At 46.9% G+C, this 22,006-nt stretch overlaps 1 protein-coding gene across 3 annotated transcripts in view; it reads left to right on the plus strand.

Annotated features, from left to right (window-relative positions):
* NAB2 (NGFI-A binding protein 2) overlaps positions 1 to 22,006 on the plus strand; it is a 125,791-nt gene that overhangs the window by 21,422 nt on the left and 82,363 nt on the right. For all 3 annotated transcript variants that reach the window (XM_069653556.1, XM_069653554.1, XM_069653555.1), the window contains exon 2: positions 7,563 to 8,370. In XM_069653556.1, the coding sequence (XP_069509657.1) occupies positions 7,563 to 8,370 (808 nt within the window). The remainder of the gene's footprint in view (positions 1 to 7,562; positions 8,371 to 22,006) is intronic.

The following is a 22,006-nucleotide window of genomic DNA, read 5'->3' on the forward strand; positions in this document are numbered from 1 at the left end:
GCCCTGGCGGCATCGCCCCTACCTGCAAAGTGTGAACTGCACTAACCCAGGAGGGTGCCCTGGCGGCATCTCCCCTGCCTGCAAAGTGTGAATTACACTAACCCAGGAGGGCGCCCTGGCTGCATCTCCCCTGACTGCAAAGTGTGAATTACACTAACCCAGGAGGGCGCCCTGGCTGCATCTCCCCTGCCTGCAAAGTGTGAAATGCTCTAACCCAGGAGGGCACCCTGGCACCATCTCCCCTGCCTGCAGAGTTTGAATTACACTAACCCAGGAGGGCGTCCTGGCTGCATCTCCCCTGACTGCAAAGTGCGAATTACACTAACCCAGGAGGGCACCCTGGCTGCATCTCACCAGGCTGCAAAGTGTGAAATACACTAACCCAGGAGGGCGCCCTGGCTGCATCTCCCCTGACTGCAAAATGTGAATTACACTAACCGAGGAGGGCATCCTGGCTGCATCTCCCCTGCCTGCAAAGTGTGAAATACTCTAACCCAGGAGGGCACCCTGGCGGCATCTCCCGGCATCTCCCCTGCCTGCAAAGTGTGAAATACTGTAACCCAGGAGGGCGCCCTGGCGGCATCTCCCCTGCCTGGAAAGTGTGATTTACATTAACCCAGGAAGGTGCCCTGGCGACGTCTCCCCTGCCTGCAAAGTGTGAAATACTCTAACCCAGGAGGGCACCCTGGCGGCATCTACCCAGCCTGCAGAGTGTGAAATACACTACCCCAGGAGGGCACCGTGGCGCCATCTCCCCTGCCTGCAAAGTGGGAATTACACTAACCCAGGAGGGCGCCCTGGCGGCTTCTCCCTTGCCTGTAGAGTGTGAATTACACTAACTCAGGAGGGCACCCTGGTGGCATCTCCCCTGCCTGCAGAGTGTGAAATACACTAACCCAGGAGGGCACCCTGGCGGCTTCTCCCCTGCCTGCAAAGTGTGAAATACTCTAACCCAGGAGTGCACCCTGGCGGCATCTCCCCGGCCTGCAGAGTGTGAAATACACTACCCCAGAAGGCACCGTGGCGCCAACTCCCCTGCCTGCAAAGTGGGAATTACACTAACCCAGGAGGGCGCCCTGGCTGCATCTCCCCTGCCTGCAAAGTGTGAAATGCTCTAACCCAGGGTGGCGCCCTGGCGCCATCTCCCCTGCCTGCAGAGTTTGAATTACACTAACCCAGGAGGGAGACCTGGCTGCATCTCCCCTGACTGCAAAGTGTGAATTACACTAACGCAGGAGGGCGCCCTGGCTGCATCTCCCTGCATCTCCCCTGCCTGCAAATTGTGAATTACACTAACCTAGGAGGGCACCCTGGCTGCATCTCGCCAGGCTGCAAAGTGTGAAATACACTAACCCAGGAGGGCGCCCTGGCTGCATCTCCCCTGACTGCAAAATGTGAATTACACTAACCCAGGAGGACGCCCAGGCAGCATCTCACCAGGCTGCAAAGTGTGAAATACTCTAACCCAGGAGGACACCCTGGCGGCATCTCCCCTGCCTGCAGAGTGTGAAATACACTACCCCAGGAGGGCGCCCTGGGGGCATCTCCTCTGCCTGCAAAGGATGAAATACTGTAACCCAGGAGGGCGCCCTGGCGGCATCTCCCCTGCCTGCAAAGTGTGAATTAAATTAACCCAGGAAGGTGCCCTGACGACGTCTCCCCTGCCTGCAAAGTGTGAAATACTCTAACCCAGGAGGGTGCCCTGGCGGCTTCTCCCTTGCCTGCAGAGTGTGAATTACACTAACCCAGGAGGACGCCCTGGCAGCAACTCACCAGGCTGCAAAGTGTGAATTACACTAACCGAGGAGGGCATCCTGGCTGCATCTCTCCTGCCTGCAAAGTGTGAAATACACTACCCCAGGAGGGCGCCCTGGCTGCATCTCCCTGCCTGCAAAGTGTGAAATACATTAACCCAGGAGGGCACCCTGGCTGGATGTCCCTGCAGCTCCCCTGCCTACAAAGTGTGAATTACACTACCCCAGAAGGGCGCCCTGGCGGCATCTCCCCTGCCTGCAAAGTGTGAAATACTGTAACCCAGGAAAGTGCCCTGGCAACGTCTCCCCTGCCTGCAAAGTGTGAAATACTCTAACCCAGGAGGGCACCGTGGCGCCATCTCCCCTGCCTGCAAAGTGGGAATTACACTAACCCAGGAGGGCGCCCTGGCGGCTTCTCCCTTGCCTGCAGAGTGGGAATTACACTTACCCAGGAGGGCGCCCTGGCGGCTTCTCCCTTGCCTGCATAGTGTGAATTACACTACCCCAGGCGGGCGCCCTGGCGGCATCTTCCCTGCCTGCAGAGTGAGAATTACACTAACCCAGGAGGGCGCCCTGGCGGCTTCGCCCCTGCCTGCAAAGTGTGAATTACACTACCCCACGAGGGTGCCCTGGCTGCATCTCCACTGCCTGCAAAGTGTGAATTACACTTACCCAGGAGGGCGCCCTGGCTACATCTCCACTGCCTGCAAAGTGTGAATTACACTACCCCACGAGGGTGCCCTGGCTGCATCTCCACTGCCTGCAAAGTGTGAATTACACTAACCCAGGAGGGCGCCCTGGCGACATCTCCCCTGCCTGCAGAGTGTGAATTACACTGCCCCAGGAGGGCGCCCTGGCGGCATCCCCCTGTCTGCATCCCCCTGTCTGCAAAGTGTGAATTACACTAACCCAGGAGAGCGTCTTGGCGGCATCTCCCCTGCCTGCAGAGTGTGAATTACACTAACCCAGGAGGGCGCCCTGGCTCCATCTCCCCTTCCTGCAGAGTGTGAATTACACTAACCCAGGAGAGTGCCCTGGCGGCATCTCCTCTGCCTGCAAAGTGTGAATTACGCTAACCCAGGAGGGCGTCCTGCCTGCATACCCAATTGGGGCCATTTCCAGTGGTGTACTGTCTAGCATTTTAGCACAATAAACTTAATCTGAAAACAAATTAGCAGCATTTCAGAGTTCAGTCTTATTGCCTGGCGGACATTTGGCAGAAACCAAAGACAATTATTCTTCATTAGTACACGGTGAGGGGGGTGTGGCGGCCACTCCGCCAATGAGGAAGCTCCAAACGGGGGGAATTACTAGCACTAATCCCCCTGCTCCAAGGTGCCTCACCGCTGGAGGCCGCCATCTTCCCCCACGGGGGAATGAGGTAAGTGCTCCAGTGCTAAAAACTATTTTGCACAGAGCACACCTAATGGTTCAATTCTTGGCGGTATTTAAAGGAAGGTTAGTGGGGTGCCGGGGAGAAAAGCAACCTTGACACTAGGTTGTATCAATCTATGCGAAACCAACAGATGGCCATAAACATATGGAACTATCCCGTCCCCTGCACACCCTTTCTATTGCATACACAATCAATATTAGTTATTTTTACAGTAGTCGTCGAAAATAATAACTTGGAAAACCAGTTTTTAGTAAAAAAATTCTGTATTCAAACAAATTGTTACTATAATTCACATTTTTTCATTTCACTTCAGTGTAACAAAACATTCACTTCTGTATTTTAAGCATACTCGAACAAATGCAGCTATCTTATGGCACTATTGGTCCTTGTGGGTAAACAAAAGTCAGTAACATGAAAACTTTTTCTCGACACGTTTAGGGGTTTAGATTGATCCCCTTCTTCAAGAGATGTTCACCCACTTTCGCTCATTCTTTCATTTGTTTTTTCTTCAGCAATCACCTATAACATATAATGCTATAATTAGATTATAGATTCTGTATAGATACTACTCTGTCATGTTACCATAATCAACCTCACACTAGTGATCATATGGATATTCACTTATATCAAAAGTTTAATGTTTATTAACAAAGCATGTCAATTATCTTTAATTGGTAAGTCATCTAAAAAAACCTAAAAAATAAGCTGTTTAAAATAAGGAAATTAATATGTCTCTTATAGCAAGAGACAAGAGGATAGGTTCTATTCATGCACAGTCTGATGGTATTAAAGAAAAAATGCAATTACCTTGGAGTCTATAGAAGATTGCCTTTCCTATTTAAGTAGATGTTATAGTCTAGTTCCAGGTCGGGTGGATAAGGACTGCAATCACAGACGTCCCCAAATGCTCAGGAGCTGCCCCTATGATATATTTTTACATTTTTAAATTGTGGTTGTACCCATTAAGTTAGTAAGTTGGGAGTTAAAGTATTAGATATTAACACTTACCCACTTCCAAATGGGTATGATCAGCGGCTGCTGATGTTCTTAGTTCAAAAAGAGTCACTCCTAGGTGTGTATCTAATGGGGATTAAAAATCCATTTAGGTAGAGTTCTTAAAGTTTTTAAAGCTACGGCGGAAGGAGGTGTAATCTCCTGCCAAACTGGAAACTGTGCAACCCGAGAAATTGGGAATAAGTCCTGGCTTCCCTTCTTTGCTAAATGATGTTACCCTGGCGGTCAAATCACTTTGCCACACGTGTTGCCAAAATTGCGAGCAGCTAGAGTTGATCTTGTTAATCATGCACTAAACAACAAACAGCCTCACTCATGCTTGCTTGAATAGACTACATTGTTGCTCCATAAATGGTCACATAACAAGTGCCCAATACAGGCTCCATCACAGCCATGGCCACTTCACTTGTAAGCAATTGGTCACTCATAGACAATTAACATAAACAATTAACTACTATGTTTTAGGGGTATGCAGTGATAAAATTGCGGCAAAAATGTCGCCTGAACAAAAAATCGCGGCAAAAATACCATGGTTTAACCCGTTAAAGGTGTACCGCATTACACCATTTAAAGGGAGCGGGGGTTACAAGGGTGTCCCCCGCATCCTTTACATGGATTGCAGCGGCAAAACCATGGCCATTTTGCTGCAATATTTTGTGTCCACGGCCATTTTTGCCACAATTTTAACAACTGGAACCGTTTTCGGGGGGGGTGGGGACACTCCTTAAGACTAGAGTCTCAAAGAAACAACAAAAAGGACTGAAGGTTATGTTGCATCCTTCCCTCAGATTAATTAAACAAAGAGAGTAATTTCAACCCAGTGCACTGTACACATTTGTTTGAGTGTGGGGTGGTCGGTGGAGGAGTTGGTAATGAGTTTGCATGCTGTAGACATTTATTTTTCCATCAAACTGTTATAGAAGGAAATGTGCAATTTGGAAACATGGGCTTTGGTTAAGCTCTCGTCGCATCTAGATAGGATTTTGACTGACGGATAGCATGCCCGCGCCTAGATGAAACTTGAATGTTAGCATGTGCCACAGTCAGAACGGTGAACACCAGCCTGCACCGCATCCAGATAAGGCTGTGAATGTTAGCATGCCCACACCTAGATAGAACTCTGAACATTGGCCTGCGCCGCACCTAGATAGGATTGTGAAGGCCAACAAGTGCCACACCTAGACAATACTGTGAATGTTAGCATGCAAAAGGTCAGGTAACCCACTAACCAATATAACCTCAAACTCTGCATACTTATCTCACTCAAAAACTCACACAACCATCTCTCGCACCACAAGCCGCACGCACTTCACAACACTGCAACAACACATAAGCCGGAGCAACAGCACACGCGGACTGACACCGATCCAATACCTGCACCAAAGCTCAGCACCCGGTGTATACCGAGTTGAAGCTGCCAACAGAACACCACTCCTCTCACTATCCTACTCCTTCTTCACCTTACTAACCCATCCCCCCTTATCGTTTGCAGATCCGCCAGAGCGCCTGGGGACCAATTCCGTTGGTGACGGTGCGCGGTACAAATACCTTTAACATTTAACATCTCAGTTTGACCACACCACCAAAGTAGTGTGATTCTGGGCAAATCACTGTATCCCTCATTTCCTCAGCCCACTTATCTGGCAATATTAGGAGCGCATAATACAGAAACCTCTGTAATAACTAAGTGCAATATACAACCAAAAAAACACTGCTTTTCTGTTCTGCCTTGTTTGTTGGCATGGTTCAGCTTGCAGTGCTGCAGTTCAGTGCCCTAGTGTGAGTTCTTAAATAGTTCCAAAAATTATCTATTTAAACAATTATTGTTGCTTCGTAGGATAGCAAGCAATATGAAAAGGTATGCAGTACAAATAAGGGCAGGGGGATGGGCGACACGAGAGAATACTCCCTGCCTGGGGTGCCCTTTGGTATAAGCACAGCCCTGCCGGCCTTATGTACCGTGTGGGCTGCAGACCAGGAAGAGCATGACCAGGGCAAAACATTGTTGCTGGAACTTCAATTGGGCTGGGAGTGTGGCGCATCCATCTTTATTTATTTAATTTATTTATTGCATTTATGTAGCGCCCAGACCCGGAGGTATCGCGGTGCTGGTACATAGTGAGTAGGTACAGACAGAGCGATTCAGTGTTCGTAAAGCAGATACAAATGATGCATATTTATTGAATAGCCAAGTTTGAAAGAGTTTTTTGAAGGTGAGATGTGAAGGTTCATTCCGGATGTGAGCGGGGAGGGTGTTCCACAGAGTGGGCGCAGTGACACAGAAGCTCGTGCCCCCGGCTCGCTTGAGAATGTGGGAGTAAACAGAGCGAGGCTGGAGGAGGAGCGAAGAGGGCGCATAGCAGTTTTTTTTCTGAAATGCAGGGCATAAGGTAGGAGGGGGCGTTCTGGCGTAGGCTCTGATGAGTTATATTTTAAATGGTATGGTAATCACCGGGGGATCATCTGATAGTCCCTCAAGGGCCGGTCGTATGGTGTGCTTCTCTGTAGTTTTTCCCTTGAAATTAATTGCTTAGTTCAAAAGAGCACTTAATTGTTGTTTCCTCTGTGTTTTACATTGCAAGCATTTCTGAATATCAAAAATACAGTTTGAATGCTGGTTTGTGACTGCTGCACTGTGGGGCTGGGGCCGCTGCACCATGGGCACTAGGTTGTACCTTCCTCCCCTCTCCACTCCCGTGCCAAATACGCCCACAATCTCCCCTAAGATTGCACTAGAGTACAATTATGTTTTAGAATGCATATCAAAACCCCAGAAATCCACAGAAAAAGATATTTGAAAGCGTGTTCATATTATTTTTTAAACAGTCAGTTTCCCCATTGCAAGTTAAGAAAATGCCTGTGAAAATATTCAGCTGAAGAGATAGTAAGATTACAGTTAATTGCAAAAATCGGCCAGTTAATGTTGCTATGCATCGCTGGTCTAACGAGATCCTCTTGGGGCATGAGTTCCAGAATGGTGGGGCTGAAGTTGAGGCTGCACAACTACCTTAACAGGTGAATTTCAATTTTAGGTAGGCTAGAGCATAGATCAGGGGAAGACTTGTCTTGGAAGCAAGACAACACTGATCAGCCTGGGTTCGGAGTAGAGGCTGGACTCTGGCATGAAGCGTGGTATAATAGCTCACATTTCTTTTTAAATTATTTTGTACTTTTTTAGTTTTTGAAAGTGTGTTTAAAACTATAAAGTCCCTTCAATTAAAGTTATTTGTAGAAATGTGTGCGTGTTTTGTAACTGGCATTGCTGAAACCCAACTTCTTAAAAAGTAGCTATAATGTCATTTTTGATTAAATTGTTTTTGAGAAGAATGGATATTACGGTTTACTCTTAAAACCCTACAAGTTGACATTTTATGTTGTTTGTCTTTCAAATTCTGCAGGACCAGCCCTGACCAGGTTACTATGTCACTACCGAGAACCCTTGGTGAGCTCCAGCTCTACCGCGTCCTCCAGAGGGCCAATCTGCTGTCATACTACGAGACCTTCATCCAACAGGGTGGCGACGATGTGCAACAGCTCTGCGAAGCTGGGGAGGATGAATTCCTGGAAATAATGTCCCTTGTGGGAATGGCTACCAAGCCTCTCCATGTCCGGAGGCTACAAAAAGCTCTCAGGGAATGGGCCACTAACCCATCTCTGTTCAACCAACCTGTGGCATCCATACCGGTTAGCAGCATACCACTTTTTAAGATCTCAGAGACGGGAGGGAGGAAGTCCATCACCAATGGTCATGCCAACCCAATGGAAAATGCAAGCAAGGGTTTTGGGATCCCAGTTGTTAGAAGCTTCAGTCCCAAAAGCCCACTTGATCAAGCAGAGAAACTTTCCCCTTTTCACGATTCCAGACTTTGGAAGGGTAGGAGCCCTGAGTTAGATGCTTGCCCACTGGACGAAGAAGGGACATCACCATTCCAGTTCAATTCAGAGAATCCCGACAAGCTCGACCAAGAAATGGTACAGACAATCTCGGAAAGTGTGAATCGCCTGATCAACAGCTTCCCGCGAAGCGACACTGCCGAGGTCAAGGCCCTGCTTAAGCTTAACAAGAAGCTTGCCAAGACGGTGGGCCATATCTTTGAAATGGATGAGCAGGACCCGCAGAAAGAGGAGGAGATCCGAAAGCACAGCATCATCTATGGACGTTTCGACTCCAAGAGGAGGGAAGGGAAACATCTCACGCTGCACGAGGTCAGGAACTATTTCTATACACTATGACGTGTGGCGGAGCGCAGTACACTTACTTACACGTGAAGGATTAGTATTCGGGAATTCACATTCTAGTGCATGCTGTGGAGGGGGGGGAGTACATTGTCATTGTAAGGTTTCCAAGGAAGGTGTAGTTTCTATCTTCAGACTATGCATCACACTGATATTCAAGTGCACACACCAGCCAGATAGACTGACACAGTAGTCCCAAGTGATGATACTCTTGCCAAGTAGAATTAACAACGTTGTTCTAGTAAGGTAGGAAGTCTGATTAGTCCTCTAAGAAGATAATGCATGGTTTTCTATGTAATGAGCAGCCTATTTGACAATGATAATATAACACACATGTGTGCAATGGTTTTTAATAAGCAGGATGATTGGCTTTATGGTCAAGTAGGACACTTCAGTAAAATTGATGTAAATGGAAGCATCATACTTTTAATTGAACATTTGTACTTCTATTCTGTCTGTTTCTAAGTGCTCTCAACAGTAAGACACCCCTGACACCTAAAGGACTTCATATACAAGGAGCAATTGATCAGGATCACACAATGTGGTCAAGTGTGAGAAAATAAAACATGACTCTGAGCTCAACTACTGACATCAAAGCACATCAGATAGCATTTCCTCCACCAGTGGATCATTAACTACACAAGGTGATGGAAAATGCTGTAGCATTTCTCAGGGGCAGACTGGCAAGGGGGGGGCAAGGTGGCAATTGGCCCTCAGGTTCTTGGCTGTTGCTTCCTGGGCCAGAGCTTCAAAATGTAAAAATAATAATTGAAAAGGTGAAATCCTACAGAAGCTAGCCTGCCTTGAATGAACCGAATGCTCTCAAACCTGCTCGGCTTCTGTTTAGATAGGGACTAACACTTGTCTTGGTTTCATCAGTGTTGCAGATGTGCCTGGGTGGTCCCCATGCAAGGCCCTCAATAGTGGGCGAGAGCGAGAAGAGCCTAGGCACAGAGCATGTTCATATCGCCCAGCGGCAATCTGCATTTAAATGACAAGATTCTGTCAACCTGAGTAGTAATTTTGGCACCACTGTGAGCTATGCACCATTGGTCTCCCACAATCATACACAGCTACTCACTACTCCTACTTGCCAACAAAGTAAGGGCCCACATCCTAGTTTGTCCCCAGTTTTACTCTGATGAATTTCTTGATCCCTGTTTTTATAGCACCCTGAATAGCACTTATGCGTAATACTATATGGGGCTCATAGGAATGGCTGTTGTATTGTTTATGGAACTCACTATTGGGCACAGTTGAAAGACACACACAGAAAGATGTAACATTCAAGTATTTATTATTAGTAGACTACATACTAAGGGGTCATTCGGAGTTGGGTGGACTTTTTTCATGAAATGCCGCTGGAGAAAGTTACCATCTCCACCAGTGGTATTTGTACAAATTTGTCCAATTCAGAGTTTACCACCAGCATAGATGATATTCTTGGAATACCTCGGCAGGTATTTTGTCAAGGTGCAAATGGATTGTGTACATTAGTGGTTTATACCACTACTGTAAAGTGTTCATGCACAAAAGGGTCCATTCTGAATATGTTTTGCAAAACGTGGGCAAGGTGGTGAGGGAGGGCATCAGAGATGCCCACCTTCCACCCCAGTACCATGGCACTTTGTAACCTTTTTTCACTGTATTGAAAGAAAGTGCCTGCACTTCCCAATTGTACAGAGACAACATTTCTTTAAAAAACTGGGTCCAGTCTGGCTTTTTAACTCCTCCTCTTAAGTGGAGGTACAAATTGGCAGATTTACAGCAGAAATTCAGCTTAAAATACTGCCATTGGTATTCCCATGGAATACTGCCAGTGGTATTTGATGAAAATCTGGATTGGGCCAACAGTACAATTAGTGGTATTTGCAGAATACCACTGATTTTACCATTACCACCCAACTGTGAAGAACCACATTGTGTGTCTTGTCTAGAACATTCTGTCTGACCAACAAAAGACACACATACAAAAATCAACATTTTCACATATATATACATAGTCACATGAACACAGATGCGTCCTTCCACACATAATTTACCCAATTTCAAAAACACTCAACCATATCATCACAGTCAAACACAAATTAACATGATAGGTCAATCTTACTCCTTCTCCATCACCAGATCCCATATGAACTCTCCTCGCCATTCGCTCTGGTTCCAGGAACTGAAATATGCAGCTGACTTTCAAGAAAGTGCCTCTTGGAAGCACAATAAAAGCCAGGTTCCCTCTGTGTCTTTTGCTGTGCATTGTCCAATGACATACCCCATAGCCACATTTACCAGCAAGACTCGGACCGCATATTTTCATCTTGTCTGGCAGTTGCTGATTAGCAAATCAAGGTGGTCTATTGTCTACATGTGATCCACGACAATGGAAGGGGGTACGTGGCAAGGAATTGGTAATTGAGGAATGTAGGCAAGTAAAGGGGGAGCAAGGGAAGGGGATTGAGTTTAGGGTTGGTGCAAAAGGGGAAAGGACATCTGAAAGTTCATTGTATGTAAGACACTGAAGGGGCATCAAGGATGCGGTGCAAAGGAAGGACACCGGAGGGTGATGAGCAAGGAAAACAGGGTACATGAGACAGAGGTACAAATAAGGAAAGGCAGGTTAGCACATTGAATGCCTGTTCCTGATATCTGTTTCTAACCTGCATGCCACTGAACCCGTTTGTGGGCCAGGCTCAACCTTTTTCTTTTTTTCTGATAAAGTGATGTATACTTGTGTTATGAACATATGTTTCAATTAAGACTTCTCTTAAATTTTGTCAGGTTGCTTTGTCATGTGATTTGGTACTCTGCAGAAAGCGTTTTGTTGATTCTATTATTGTAGATGTAACCGGATAAACAGAAGTCTCCTCTGCCATCTAAGTTTAAAACCGTGGAACTAGGAAGCTAGGGCTTAAATCCCCGCCTACCACAATTGACACATTATGTTACCTTGATCAAATCACTTTTCATCACTGCGCCTTGTTTTCATTAACAGTTTGCAGGAAAAGTCACACTCATATGAGTTCATAATCTATAGTGTTACTCCATACATAAATATTAACCAATTATATAATGTCTAATGGTGTGGAGGCAGTATGCCAAGTGACGTTCTTGTGTTGTGGGGGGCTGGTAAACATGATGCCAGGTATGGCTTTTGGGCTGTACTGTGGGGAGGCAGGAAGCCAGGTATGTGATATGATGAGTTATTTATAACGCGCCTGTACACACGTGTTTCTATGCATGACAAGACGAGGTAGGGGGGACATAGGGGACAAACAACAATCTTACTAGGTCTTGTGTCATTCAGATCGTGCAAGGGAAGGGGGAAGTGCGGTCAGGGCAGCGATTGCTCTGAGTAAGTGCAGCCTGTGGACCCAGCTCTGGGTAGTGCAGGGGGGGGGTGAAGGGTAACAGATTCAGCCCCTAAGTGGGCAGAGGCCCAGAGGCAGTGCAGATGCTTGCAGGTCAAGGAGGAGCCTGGTACCCATAGGGTTCAGAAGGTAGCCAGGCGACCAGTCAGCGCATCAGACATGTGGGTCAGCAAGGGAGAGAAAGAGAGAAAGCAGAAGCGAAAAAGGAAGGTTTTGAGCTGCTTCTGGAACCTAAGGTGGTCCTGCTCGAGTCTGAGGGGGCAGGGAGGCTATTCCAGAGGGAGACCCCTGCAGAGAAGAGAGATCTGCCTCCCACTCTCTGCTTGGAGAAGCGTCTGACCATCACAGAGTTAGAGGTAACTGAGTTAAGAGCTCAAGAAGGAAGATGTTTAGGAAGAAGGAGTTGGATGTAGTGCAGGCCCTGGCCCCAGACAGCTTTGTACACAATGCAGAGCATCTTGAACGTGATCCTTGCAGCCACCGGGAGCCAGTGGAGAGATTTCAGGGCTGGAGAGATACGATTCATGGGCTTGAGGCCAAGGACAAGTCTTGCAATCCTGTTCTGGATTAGTTGCAGCGGGCAGAGAGCAGAGGCAGGCCTGTTGACAAAGAGGCTGTTGCAGTAGTCCAGCCTAGAGAGAACCAGGTCTCTGTAGACGTTGAGCGTCTGGGGGGAAGTGAGAAAAGGAATAATACCTCTGAGGAGTTGCAACTGGTAATGGGACTGCTTTGAGAGGTCGGTGATGTGAGAAGAGAGAAGGAGAGAGTGGATTTGAAGATGACCCCAACGTTTTTTGCCTCACAGGAAGATGCAGGGAGAGGGCCCAAGGAGGGTGGCCAGAGTGAAAGCGGGAAAGCGGGAGCAGGGGTCCCAACGAAGAGGATCTCAGTCTTGCTGGCATTGAGGCAGAGATCATTGCAGGCGCACCATTCCTGAATCGCGGATAGACAGTCAGGAATGAGCGAGAGAGGACAAGCGGCAGAAGGGAGCTTGAAGGAGAGCCGAGTCATCCGCATGACACTGAAAGTTAGAAGACAAGGTAGAGATGAGGTGGGCCAAAGGGTCCACGTATGTGTTGAAAAGCCAGGGTAAGAGGTTAGAGCCATGGGGAAACCACATTTGGAGAGAGAGGTGGTGGAGGAGAGAAAGGACCCCAGTTGGATGGTCCAGGAGGTAGGAGGTCAACCAGGCGAGGGCCTGATCCGTGATACCCAGGTTCAACTGGAGATGATTGATCAGGGTGGTATGGAGGACAGAAGGAGGGCTAAAGTCAAGATTAGTGAGCAGGTCTTCACAGGTGTTCAGGAGAGCCGTTTCCGTGCCTCTGGCTGCTCTGAAGCCAGACTGATGGCCATGGAGAGAACCAACAGATTCAGTGGGGAAAATTAGCTGGAAGATGGGCAGCTTTTCCAAGAGTTTGTCCAAGAAAGGAGTGATAGAGATCGGGCAGTAGTTTGCAGGACAGGAAGGATCGGTGGAAGGTTTTGTCAGGAGGGGATGCACAAGGGAGTGCTAAAGGGGAGGGGAAATATTTCCAGTGGCCAAAGAGTGATTGCAGAAATCGGCCAGGGATGGAGCAACGGTGTCAATGTGTTCCTCGATGGTTCTAGAGGAGCAGTGGAGCACCTGTTTGGATGACACTTTCATAGATGGGACTTGTCTAGAAACATCATCAGGAGTGGTCAGAGAAAAAGAGGAGAAGGGAGGATGAGAAGGAGAGCAGAGTAGCACCTGCTTGAATGCCACTTCCATTAATCAGACTTGTCTAGAAGCATCATCGGGAATTATCACAGAAAAAGGGGAGAAGGGAGGAGGAGAGGGAGAGGCAGCAGATAGAAAGGGGCCAGGAGAGGTAGAGAGAGAGGACAAGATGTCCTGAGTTTTAGTGTAGAAGTGGGAGGCCAGAGCCGTGCAGAGGGAGTGGGAGGGAATAGGAGAGGTGGAGACTGCAAAAGGATTGGCCAACTCCTTGCAGGTTTTGAAGAGTTTGGAGGTGTTGTTAGAGGCCGCAGAAACATGGGCTTGGATGTGAGCTCTCTTCTTGGACAGGCCAGAGACCCTGTATTGCCTTTGAAGCAGGCGACAGGCCAGTTTGTCAGAGGATGCACCAGATGCCCTCCACTTCCTCTCTGCCATCCTACACTTGCGCTTTAGAGTGGTGAGGTCAGAGTCATACCAAGAGTTTCACTTGGAGGTAGACTTCAGGTGGATTCTCATGTCTGGGGCAAGGACATCAAGAGGGTTAGTGATAGAAAGATGCATACTTGAGAGGGCTGTGTCAGAATGTGTGTCAGACCCAGTAGTAGGAGGAGGAGAGAAAATAGTTTCAAAAGCCCCCACTGACACACCCTTCATGGGTTGGATGACTGAGAAGGTTGGCAGTGCTGGGGTGGCTTCACCTGGGGGACAGAGAGCTTCAGGTGGGAGGAGAGCAGAAAGTGGTCAGTCCAAGAGAGAGGAGTGGTGAGAGGATTAGAGAGGGGGATGTCAGAGGAGATGAGGACATCCAAGACGTGCCGGGCAGAGTGTATCGAGCCAGAGGGTAAACAGAAAGAGAGAGAGTGTTTCAGAGATTGCGAAAGAACCCCAGGGAGGGATTGGAAGCATCCAGATGGATGTTGAGGTCTCCAAGTACGAGACATTGAGATGTAGAGGCAAGGGAAGAGGAGGAGGAGAGGTCAGCCCATTCTGAGAGGAAGAGGGTACCCTGGCCAGGTGACCTGTAGATGGTGGTCACAGTTAGAGAGAGGCCAGGAGAGATAGAGAGCCTACATACTAGGCATTCAAAGGAGGAGTTGGCCTGCGTGGGGATGACGGAGGCAGGGATCCACTCCAGAAGATCAGGGCTACTCCACCTCCAGGTTGGTTGGTTCTGAGTAAGGAGAGGATCTTGTAGCCCTCTGGGAGGAGGGTGTCCAAACCTGTGACAGAGCTGTCCATGAACCATGTCTCGGTGAGAGTAAGGACATCCAGGTCAAGTTCTTCAAGGAGGTGACAGATGTTAGTGTTTGATACCAGAATGAGAGTTGATAGTAGCGATGTGAAGCAGGTTGCCACATTTGAAAGACTTCCGTGGAGGGGTACAGGCTTGAGGTACGCCCTGTACAGGCGGTAGAGGGGCTTAAGGATGGGCAGAGGAGGAAGAAGAAGAAGAAGTAGGGGAAGCGGAAGAGGACGGTTCGAGACATGAGGCGCAAGGAGTAGCATGAGAAGGGAGGAAGTTGATAAGACACGCGATGCGCCTATTGAAAAGGAGGAGATTGGGCCAAGGACCCTGGACCAAGACAATGACATTCAAGTAGACATTAATGATGGTCTTTGAGGAGTGGAAGAAGGCCAAGAAGACCTCCCAACAAGTGCCACCATTACTGGGCGAGGAGGAGATTGGAGAGAGACCTGAGACTATATGAAGGGTCCATAGGTCCGGTGTGGGAATGACAAACAGGATGTCAGTGAGAGTCTGTCTGGAGGAAGCACTGATGTAGGTATCATTGATAGGGAGGCCAGGGTTGGCAACCAGGATGTCCCTCTTGAACTTCTTCCTTCCAGACTTAGTGAGAGGGATAGATGAGGACATAGAGTAGCAGTTAGAGAAGATGAGAGAAACAAAGAGCACCATAGAGGGTATGAAGAGGGTAGCTGAGAGGAGAAGGGCGTGAGAGAAGACAGAGAGCCGCACAGCCCTGTGCCACACAGCTCAGGATGCACGGAGGGGGCCGAGTCACAACAAAGGAAGACACAGGAGGAAAACAAGTAACCGCAACAGTGAACAGCACGCCTTGCGGAGCGGATCTAGAGTGGGAGAGATCAAAGGAGACCCAGGAATAGTGCCCAAGTTACCACAATGCAAAACACCAAATTCAACTTTCCTAGAAGATGGAAAAAAGGCAACTTTTTTTAGCACAGCACAATGCAAAACAGCCAAATTCAACTTACCTGATAAGTCGCAGCAGGTTGACGGGTAAAGGTTTCTTGCTACCATGGGGGCCACCGGCAGACACCACTTGCCCTTAGCATCAGGCCCTTCACTGAGAGGGCTGCCACAACTTGGGCGGCCTGGGGTGGCTGCTAAAAAGGGCCAGCCAATAGGAGCGCAGGGGGTTTGGGGAGGGTAGGACACACAACGGCAGAAACAAGGGAGGGGTTGCGGGGACAAACGCGATGTGGAATAAATATACTTTTTAGGAATTTACTTACAATGCTACAGATCACCCAGCCTCATCCCAGCACCAGAAAATGGAAATGATGCTGGGGGCTACCATGGATCTTTTGACATGCCAGCGCGTGTTTAGCTATTCGATTGACTCACATCTACCAATGGAGATGTAGCCTGCTGACCAGCTCAAATCCCACGTTTCTCATTTCACCAAATGATATTATCCTGGTGAAATCATTTTACTAGGTCTGGTATGTGGGAGAGGTTCCCTAGGGCTTGGGTATCTAAGAAAATACAAACATAACTGAAAGATATGTTGCATAAAAGAAAAGAAATGACAATGAGTAGGTGGGGGAAAGGTTGGTATTAAGTGTATTTTTTAGGGAAATCGGGGACGCTGGATTGTGGGCTTGGGCCACTGTACCGTGGGCCAGAAAATTGTACTTGCCCCCCCTGGCCAAAATGTGCCAGTCCTTCCTGTTTCCAGGCATATAAAGTTGTCCACTACTATTAATGTTTATCTTCATCTAATTTCCCTGGGCAGAACTATCCATCCTACTTGTTTCAAACAATCTTGAAAGTATGTTACTTAGATTGTCCTCTACTTTGTTTAACGTCCTTCAATGTCTGAAACAGGAAGTGTCATCAAAGAAGACAAAGTTCAGCCTGCAGATTCATTATAGGCACAAAGGAGCACATTAAATAGTGTTTTGTTTTACTTACCACCAACAAGTTTACGCAACTAGAAATCCAGGCCCACCTGTAGTAGCAGTGCTATTGGTAAGAACTACTATTAATAGCTGCTCTGCTACTAGTAGTTATTATTGCACTATCACTGACATAAGTAGTCGGTTAGTAGTAGTACTGTAATTAGTCCAGTAGTAATACTGCTACCATAATTTGTACTGTCAATAATAATGGTAAAACCACTAGCAGTAGTAGTATTTAGGATAGTAGTACTACTAACAGTAGTGGAAATAGTAGATCTAGGAGTGTCAGTAGTAGTAATAGTGGTCCTATTACGAGTAGTAGTAGTGGTACTAATATTAATAGTGTTGGCCATGCTAATGAAACAGTGCAAGTAATATTAGTGATACTACTATCATCAGTAGTAGTAATGGTAGCAGCAACGCATCTGCTACAAGTAACAATAGCAGCAGTGTAGTAATAGTATTGGCACTACTGCAGGTATTACTAGTAGTGAGGCAATAGGAGTAGTCTTAGTATTGCTGATACCATTTGTAGTACTATTATCAGTAGTTGCAGCACTGATACTACTACTAGCAGTACCAAAAGTACTGGTAATATTAGCATTAGTTGTAGTATATTACCAGCAGTGGTAGAAATTGTAGTAGTAGCAATATTGCTTCTACTAGGACTATTCCTATTACCATCAGTAGTGCTGGTGCCAGCAGCAATACGACCACCACCTGTATTAGATGTAGTAGTGGTGTTGTGGTGGTGGTAGTAGTATTCACAATGGTATTACCGTACATGTGTTAGTGCTAGCACTTGTGGTACCACAGTACTTGTAATGGGGGCAGTGGCAAACTCTTGCCACATATGTATATCTTTGATGAAAAGGCGATGAATCGCATGCAGTGTTTTTTAATCACGGGAAGCAAGCTTGACCTGTATATGCTATTGGATTTTAGGTAGAAATGTAATTACAAGAAAATGTTGTAAATTGTCGGAGAGTAACCTCTCCCCTCTTGAGTTCCTTTTAGAGGCATCTCACTTTTTTGATTCTTTTCAATCTGGCTTCCGTCCTGTAAGGGGCATGGAGAGTGTTTTGGTTTCAGTTCTGGATGACCTTGTTCGATTGGTTGATCAAGGGGTCATTGGCACTCTTATTGTTTTCGACCTTTTAGCTGACTTAGATCCGGTCGACCATTCTATTCTGTTGGACTGTTTATCCTTGGCCGGTCTCTCCTGCCCTGTCCGGTCATGGTTTCAATCTTTTCTGGCAGATAGAGGTCAAATTATTTCCCTCCCACACTTTCATTCTTCATTCACTCCTCTCTCCTGTGGTGTCCCCCAGGGCTCTGCCTTGTCACCCATTCTCTTTAATGTATAGATATAGCCTCTTTTTGGTCTCATCCGCTCCCACGGCTTCTGATGATACCCAGATTATTGTTCAATTTAATCTGGCTCAACCTAAACCTGAATCTCAGTTTAGGTGTAGCCTGGAGGCTGTGGTTCAGAGGATGAGCCGCAACTGGCTAAAGTTGAATGGAGACAAGACGGAGGTCCTGCTTGCTGGTTCCCCATCTGCCTCTGCTTTCTAGAACTCCACTCTTTTGGCCCCCTTATTTTGGTCCTTTTCCTTCCCCGGTGGCTATGGTCAAAGATTTGGGTGTGAAAATCTCTGCCACTCAATCGATGGAGGCTCAGGTTGCTACCACTTGCCAATCGGGGCATTTCCATCTTAAAATCTTGCAGAAAGTTTTACCCTTTCTTTCTCTAATGGTTCATGCTCCTTTTGTGGCTTCATTGGTAGTGAGTCAGATCGACTATTGCAATTCTTTATATCTTGCCCAACCTCATTATCTCATCCATCATCTCTCATCTTCTACAGAACCTGGTGGCTAGAGTGGCTATGGGTACACCGTTTGGGGCTCATAGTTTGCCTGTCTTTCATAGCCTTCACTGGCTCCCAGTTGGGAAGCGGGTCGAATTCAAGGCCCTGTGCATTGTCCATCAGGCCTTTTGCACTAGGATTGGTGAATATTGGCGGGAGAAATGTCAGTCCTTTATTCCTGGCCATTCCCTGCGTTCGATGGCTGGCTGTTTGATTCAGGGTCTCCGGTTTCAGGTGTCAAGGCCGGGCAGCTGGGCTTTCGCAGTTGCTTCCGCAAAGCTATGGAATGCTTTGCCGCTTCATCTCAGAGCTACTGAGAACCACTTAGCGTTTAGACGTTTGCTGAAATCTCTTCTATTCTAATTCCCTTCAGGCTGTTCCCTTCTAGTTGGTTTTTGTCCAGCGACAAAAAGACATTTATGATCGAGTGCTTTATTAAACCCCTATAACATAACATAGCAAGACCACCAGGCTCTAAAAGGTCTGGAATATCAGAAATCCAAACTTGGTGGTGGAAAGTAACACAAACCAGGAGCTCATGTTCGTATGAGCCATAACGCTAATGGAAGACGTAAAAAAAAAGCCTTGCGTAACCCTTTATGCCCTTCACTGACATTTTCAGTCATTTAGGTGGTGGAGAGGGGGGGCAAAACACAACTTGCATTCCTGCCACCTTCTTTACTCTCGGCCATGCAAATGCTACAGCATTTGCGACAACATGGATTTTCATGCTGGTGCAAATAGTGGAGATCCCTATGGGGTCCGCCTTCTTTATTCACAAGCATAAAGCAGGCGGACCCCATAGGGATCCATTGTATATAGTGCCTGCCATGTTCCAAAAATGGTAAAACCTCTAACAGTAGCAGTAGTAGTAGTATTTATGCTTGTAGTACTACTACCAGTAATGGGAGTAGTAGATCTAGGAGTACCACTAGTAGTAAGAGTGGTACTGTTATGAGGAGGAGTAGTGGCACTAGTATTACTGTTGGCCATGGTATTGATAACACTGCAAGTACTACTTTAGAACAGGTAGGCTCAGGGTTTGCATTACAGGTCGGATTACTAGCTGTTAAGCGATCACAAATCTTTTACATTTTAGCATCAAAGAAAGAATTATTAATCTGCCACCATTCAGTTGTGATTGGATTACATGGGAAAGGCTTGGGCTTGGTTTCAATTGTGGGGATCTGATATATCTATTGGTTAAATGCTTCCTTGCTGGCCACTGAGTAAAACATTTTCTTTGCCTTAATAATTGTATATTTCTACTGAATCTTGATATCGGCTAGGAATATTCTATTTTAAGATGTCTTCATTGTGATCCAATGCCTTTGATTTAGTCTCAGTTTACTCCAAGTGAGACTGAGATTGGGCGTGTACAATACCTGATGTGTGCTGTAATGCACACCAGAATTCCGTACATCGTTGAATTTCGGACAAAGTTGCGTTCAAGTCAAAGTGATAAATGATGATGTATCGATTTCTTTCCACTTATACATGTGGAGAGCCTAGAAAAGGGTGTCATTTATTCAATCCCTAATCTGACCATGTCGAGTTTTATGGTCAAAATGAATATCAAAGCAAGATTATTCTTGTATCTCAATGTAAGGGTTACAGCACAGATTTCTCAATAGGACTAGACATGCCCAAAAAACAGGCCATACAATTAAAACTGAAAATGAAAGCAGAAAGGCCAGAAAACATAGCCAATACATTCCTAAATGCCTAATGCTTTACAGTTGAATTTCCCTCCATCCCGCTCACTTTTTGGGGAAATTATCTTCCTAAATATTGTTCCTAATATGTTATCTAAGTGTAGCCCCAAATATCCATTTAATTGTTTTTAACATTGGACACTTCTAATTAGTTGCCTACCATTGTCTGAAGCTGTAAACTCCCAGGAGGCTCTTTGTGAAATAACTGAACATAATTTAAAACTCTCCTCACCTACAAATAGGGGAACACCTATACCAATCCTGGTCCCAGGTGCTTTTACAGGTCATAGGTCATTGATCATTACGAATTTCCAATTTTCCTTAGCTGGCCCTCACTCTCTTTTCCTGCATCAAGCCAATTTAAGGATTAAGCTAAGCTAAATTAAACTGAGGGGAGATGGTTATCTTGAGAGCCCCTCCAAGGCTCTTGTGACCCACCATTAATGTCGAACTTTGTTAATTTTAGATGCTCCATATCATTCCTAATTTGTCTCTCATCGGGCCTTAGCCTGTGTGTCACTGTCTTTGAGCGTAGCTATACTGCCTACAGGCTATCAGATTGTTATTTATTGGGGACCCTTTGATGGTCCTAATTGCTTCCCTGTAGCTCTCTGGCCGGCCTCTCTTGGCCCTTCACCTGCTCCCACCTTTGAGGCTAAAAACCTTGGGGTCATCTTTGACTCCACACCCTCCTTCTCTCCTCACATCTCTGACGTCTCTAAGAAGTCACACTACCAACTGCACCTCCTCAGAGGTATTCTTCCTTTCCTCTCCTTCCCCCAGAAGCTCACTGTCTCCAGAGCTCTTTTTCTCTCTAGGCTGGATTATTGCAACAGCCTCTTTCTTAATCTGCCTGCTTCTACTCTCCGCCCTTTGCAATTTATCCATAACAGGACTGCAAGACTTGTCCTTGACCTCAAGCCCAGGGATCGTATCTCTCCAGGACTGAAATCTCTGCACTGGCTCCCAGTGGCTGCGAGGATTAAGTTCAAAACCCTCTGCATCGTCCACAAGCCCTTCTGGGGACTGGGGCCTCAATACCTTCAACTCTCCCTTCCTAAATATCTTCCTTCTCGAGCTCTCCGCTCATCCACCTTCAACTCCCTCAGGGTCAGTCGCTTCTCCAAGCAACGAGTTGGTGGTAGATCTCTTTCTTCGGCTGGGGCCTCCCTCTGGAACCGCCTACCTGCCCCCCTCAAACTCGAGGAGAACCATCTCCGGTTCTGGAAGCACCTCAAAACCTTTCTCTTTGCTTCTGACTTTTCTCCTCCTCTCCTCTGCTGACCTCCTGGCTGTTACCGGAACTGCACTGGCGACCTGGACACCCTCTGATTTCTGGCCAGGTCCCCCCGCCAGTGTCACACACCTGCACTGCCCACCTGGCATCCCCCGCACTAGGGGACTGTTTCTGTATCCCTACAGTCACCCTACCAAGCCTTGACACCTAATGTATGTACTTACCATTGCACTTGCCGCTTGTTGGCCATACTTATTGTTATTATCTTCTCATGTACTGCACATTCCCTGGCCCCCTCCCATGCACTTACACAATCTTAATGACACCTGGCCTAGTAGGATCGTTATCCGGCCTCCCTTTGTTCCCCTCCCCTGCCTCGTCACGCCTTGAAACACTTGTGTATAGGCGCGTTATAAATGCCATATCCTATCATATCATATCACATCCACGTAACAGGCTTTCTGTTCACTTTAATAAAACCGAATGAAGTGGTGCTAAGTTAATATATATATATTATTTATTTATTTTTTTTTTAAACAAAATAAAAAAGA

The sequence above is a fragment of the Ambystoma mexicanum genome, chromosome 3q, assembly GCF_040938575.1.
Source record: "Ambystoma mexicanum isolate Mex_15411 chromosome 3q, UKY_AmexF1_1, whole genome shotgun sequence".
NCBI classification, from domain to species: domain Eukaryota; kingdom Metazoa; phylum Chordata; class Amphibia; order Caudata; family Ambystomatidae; genus Ambystoma; species Ambystoma mexicanum.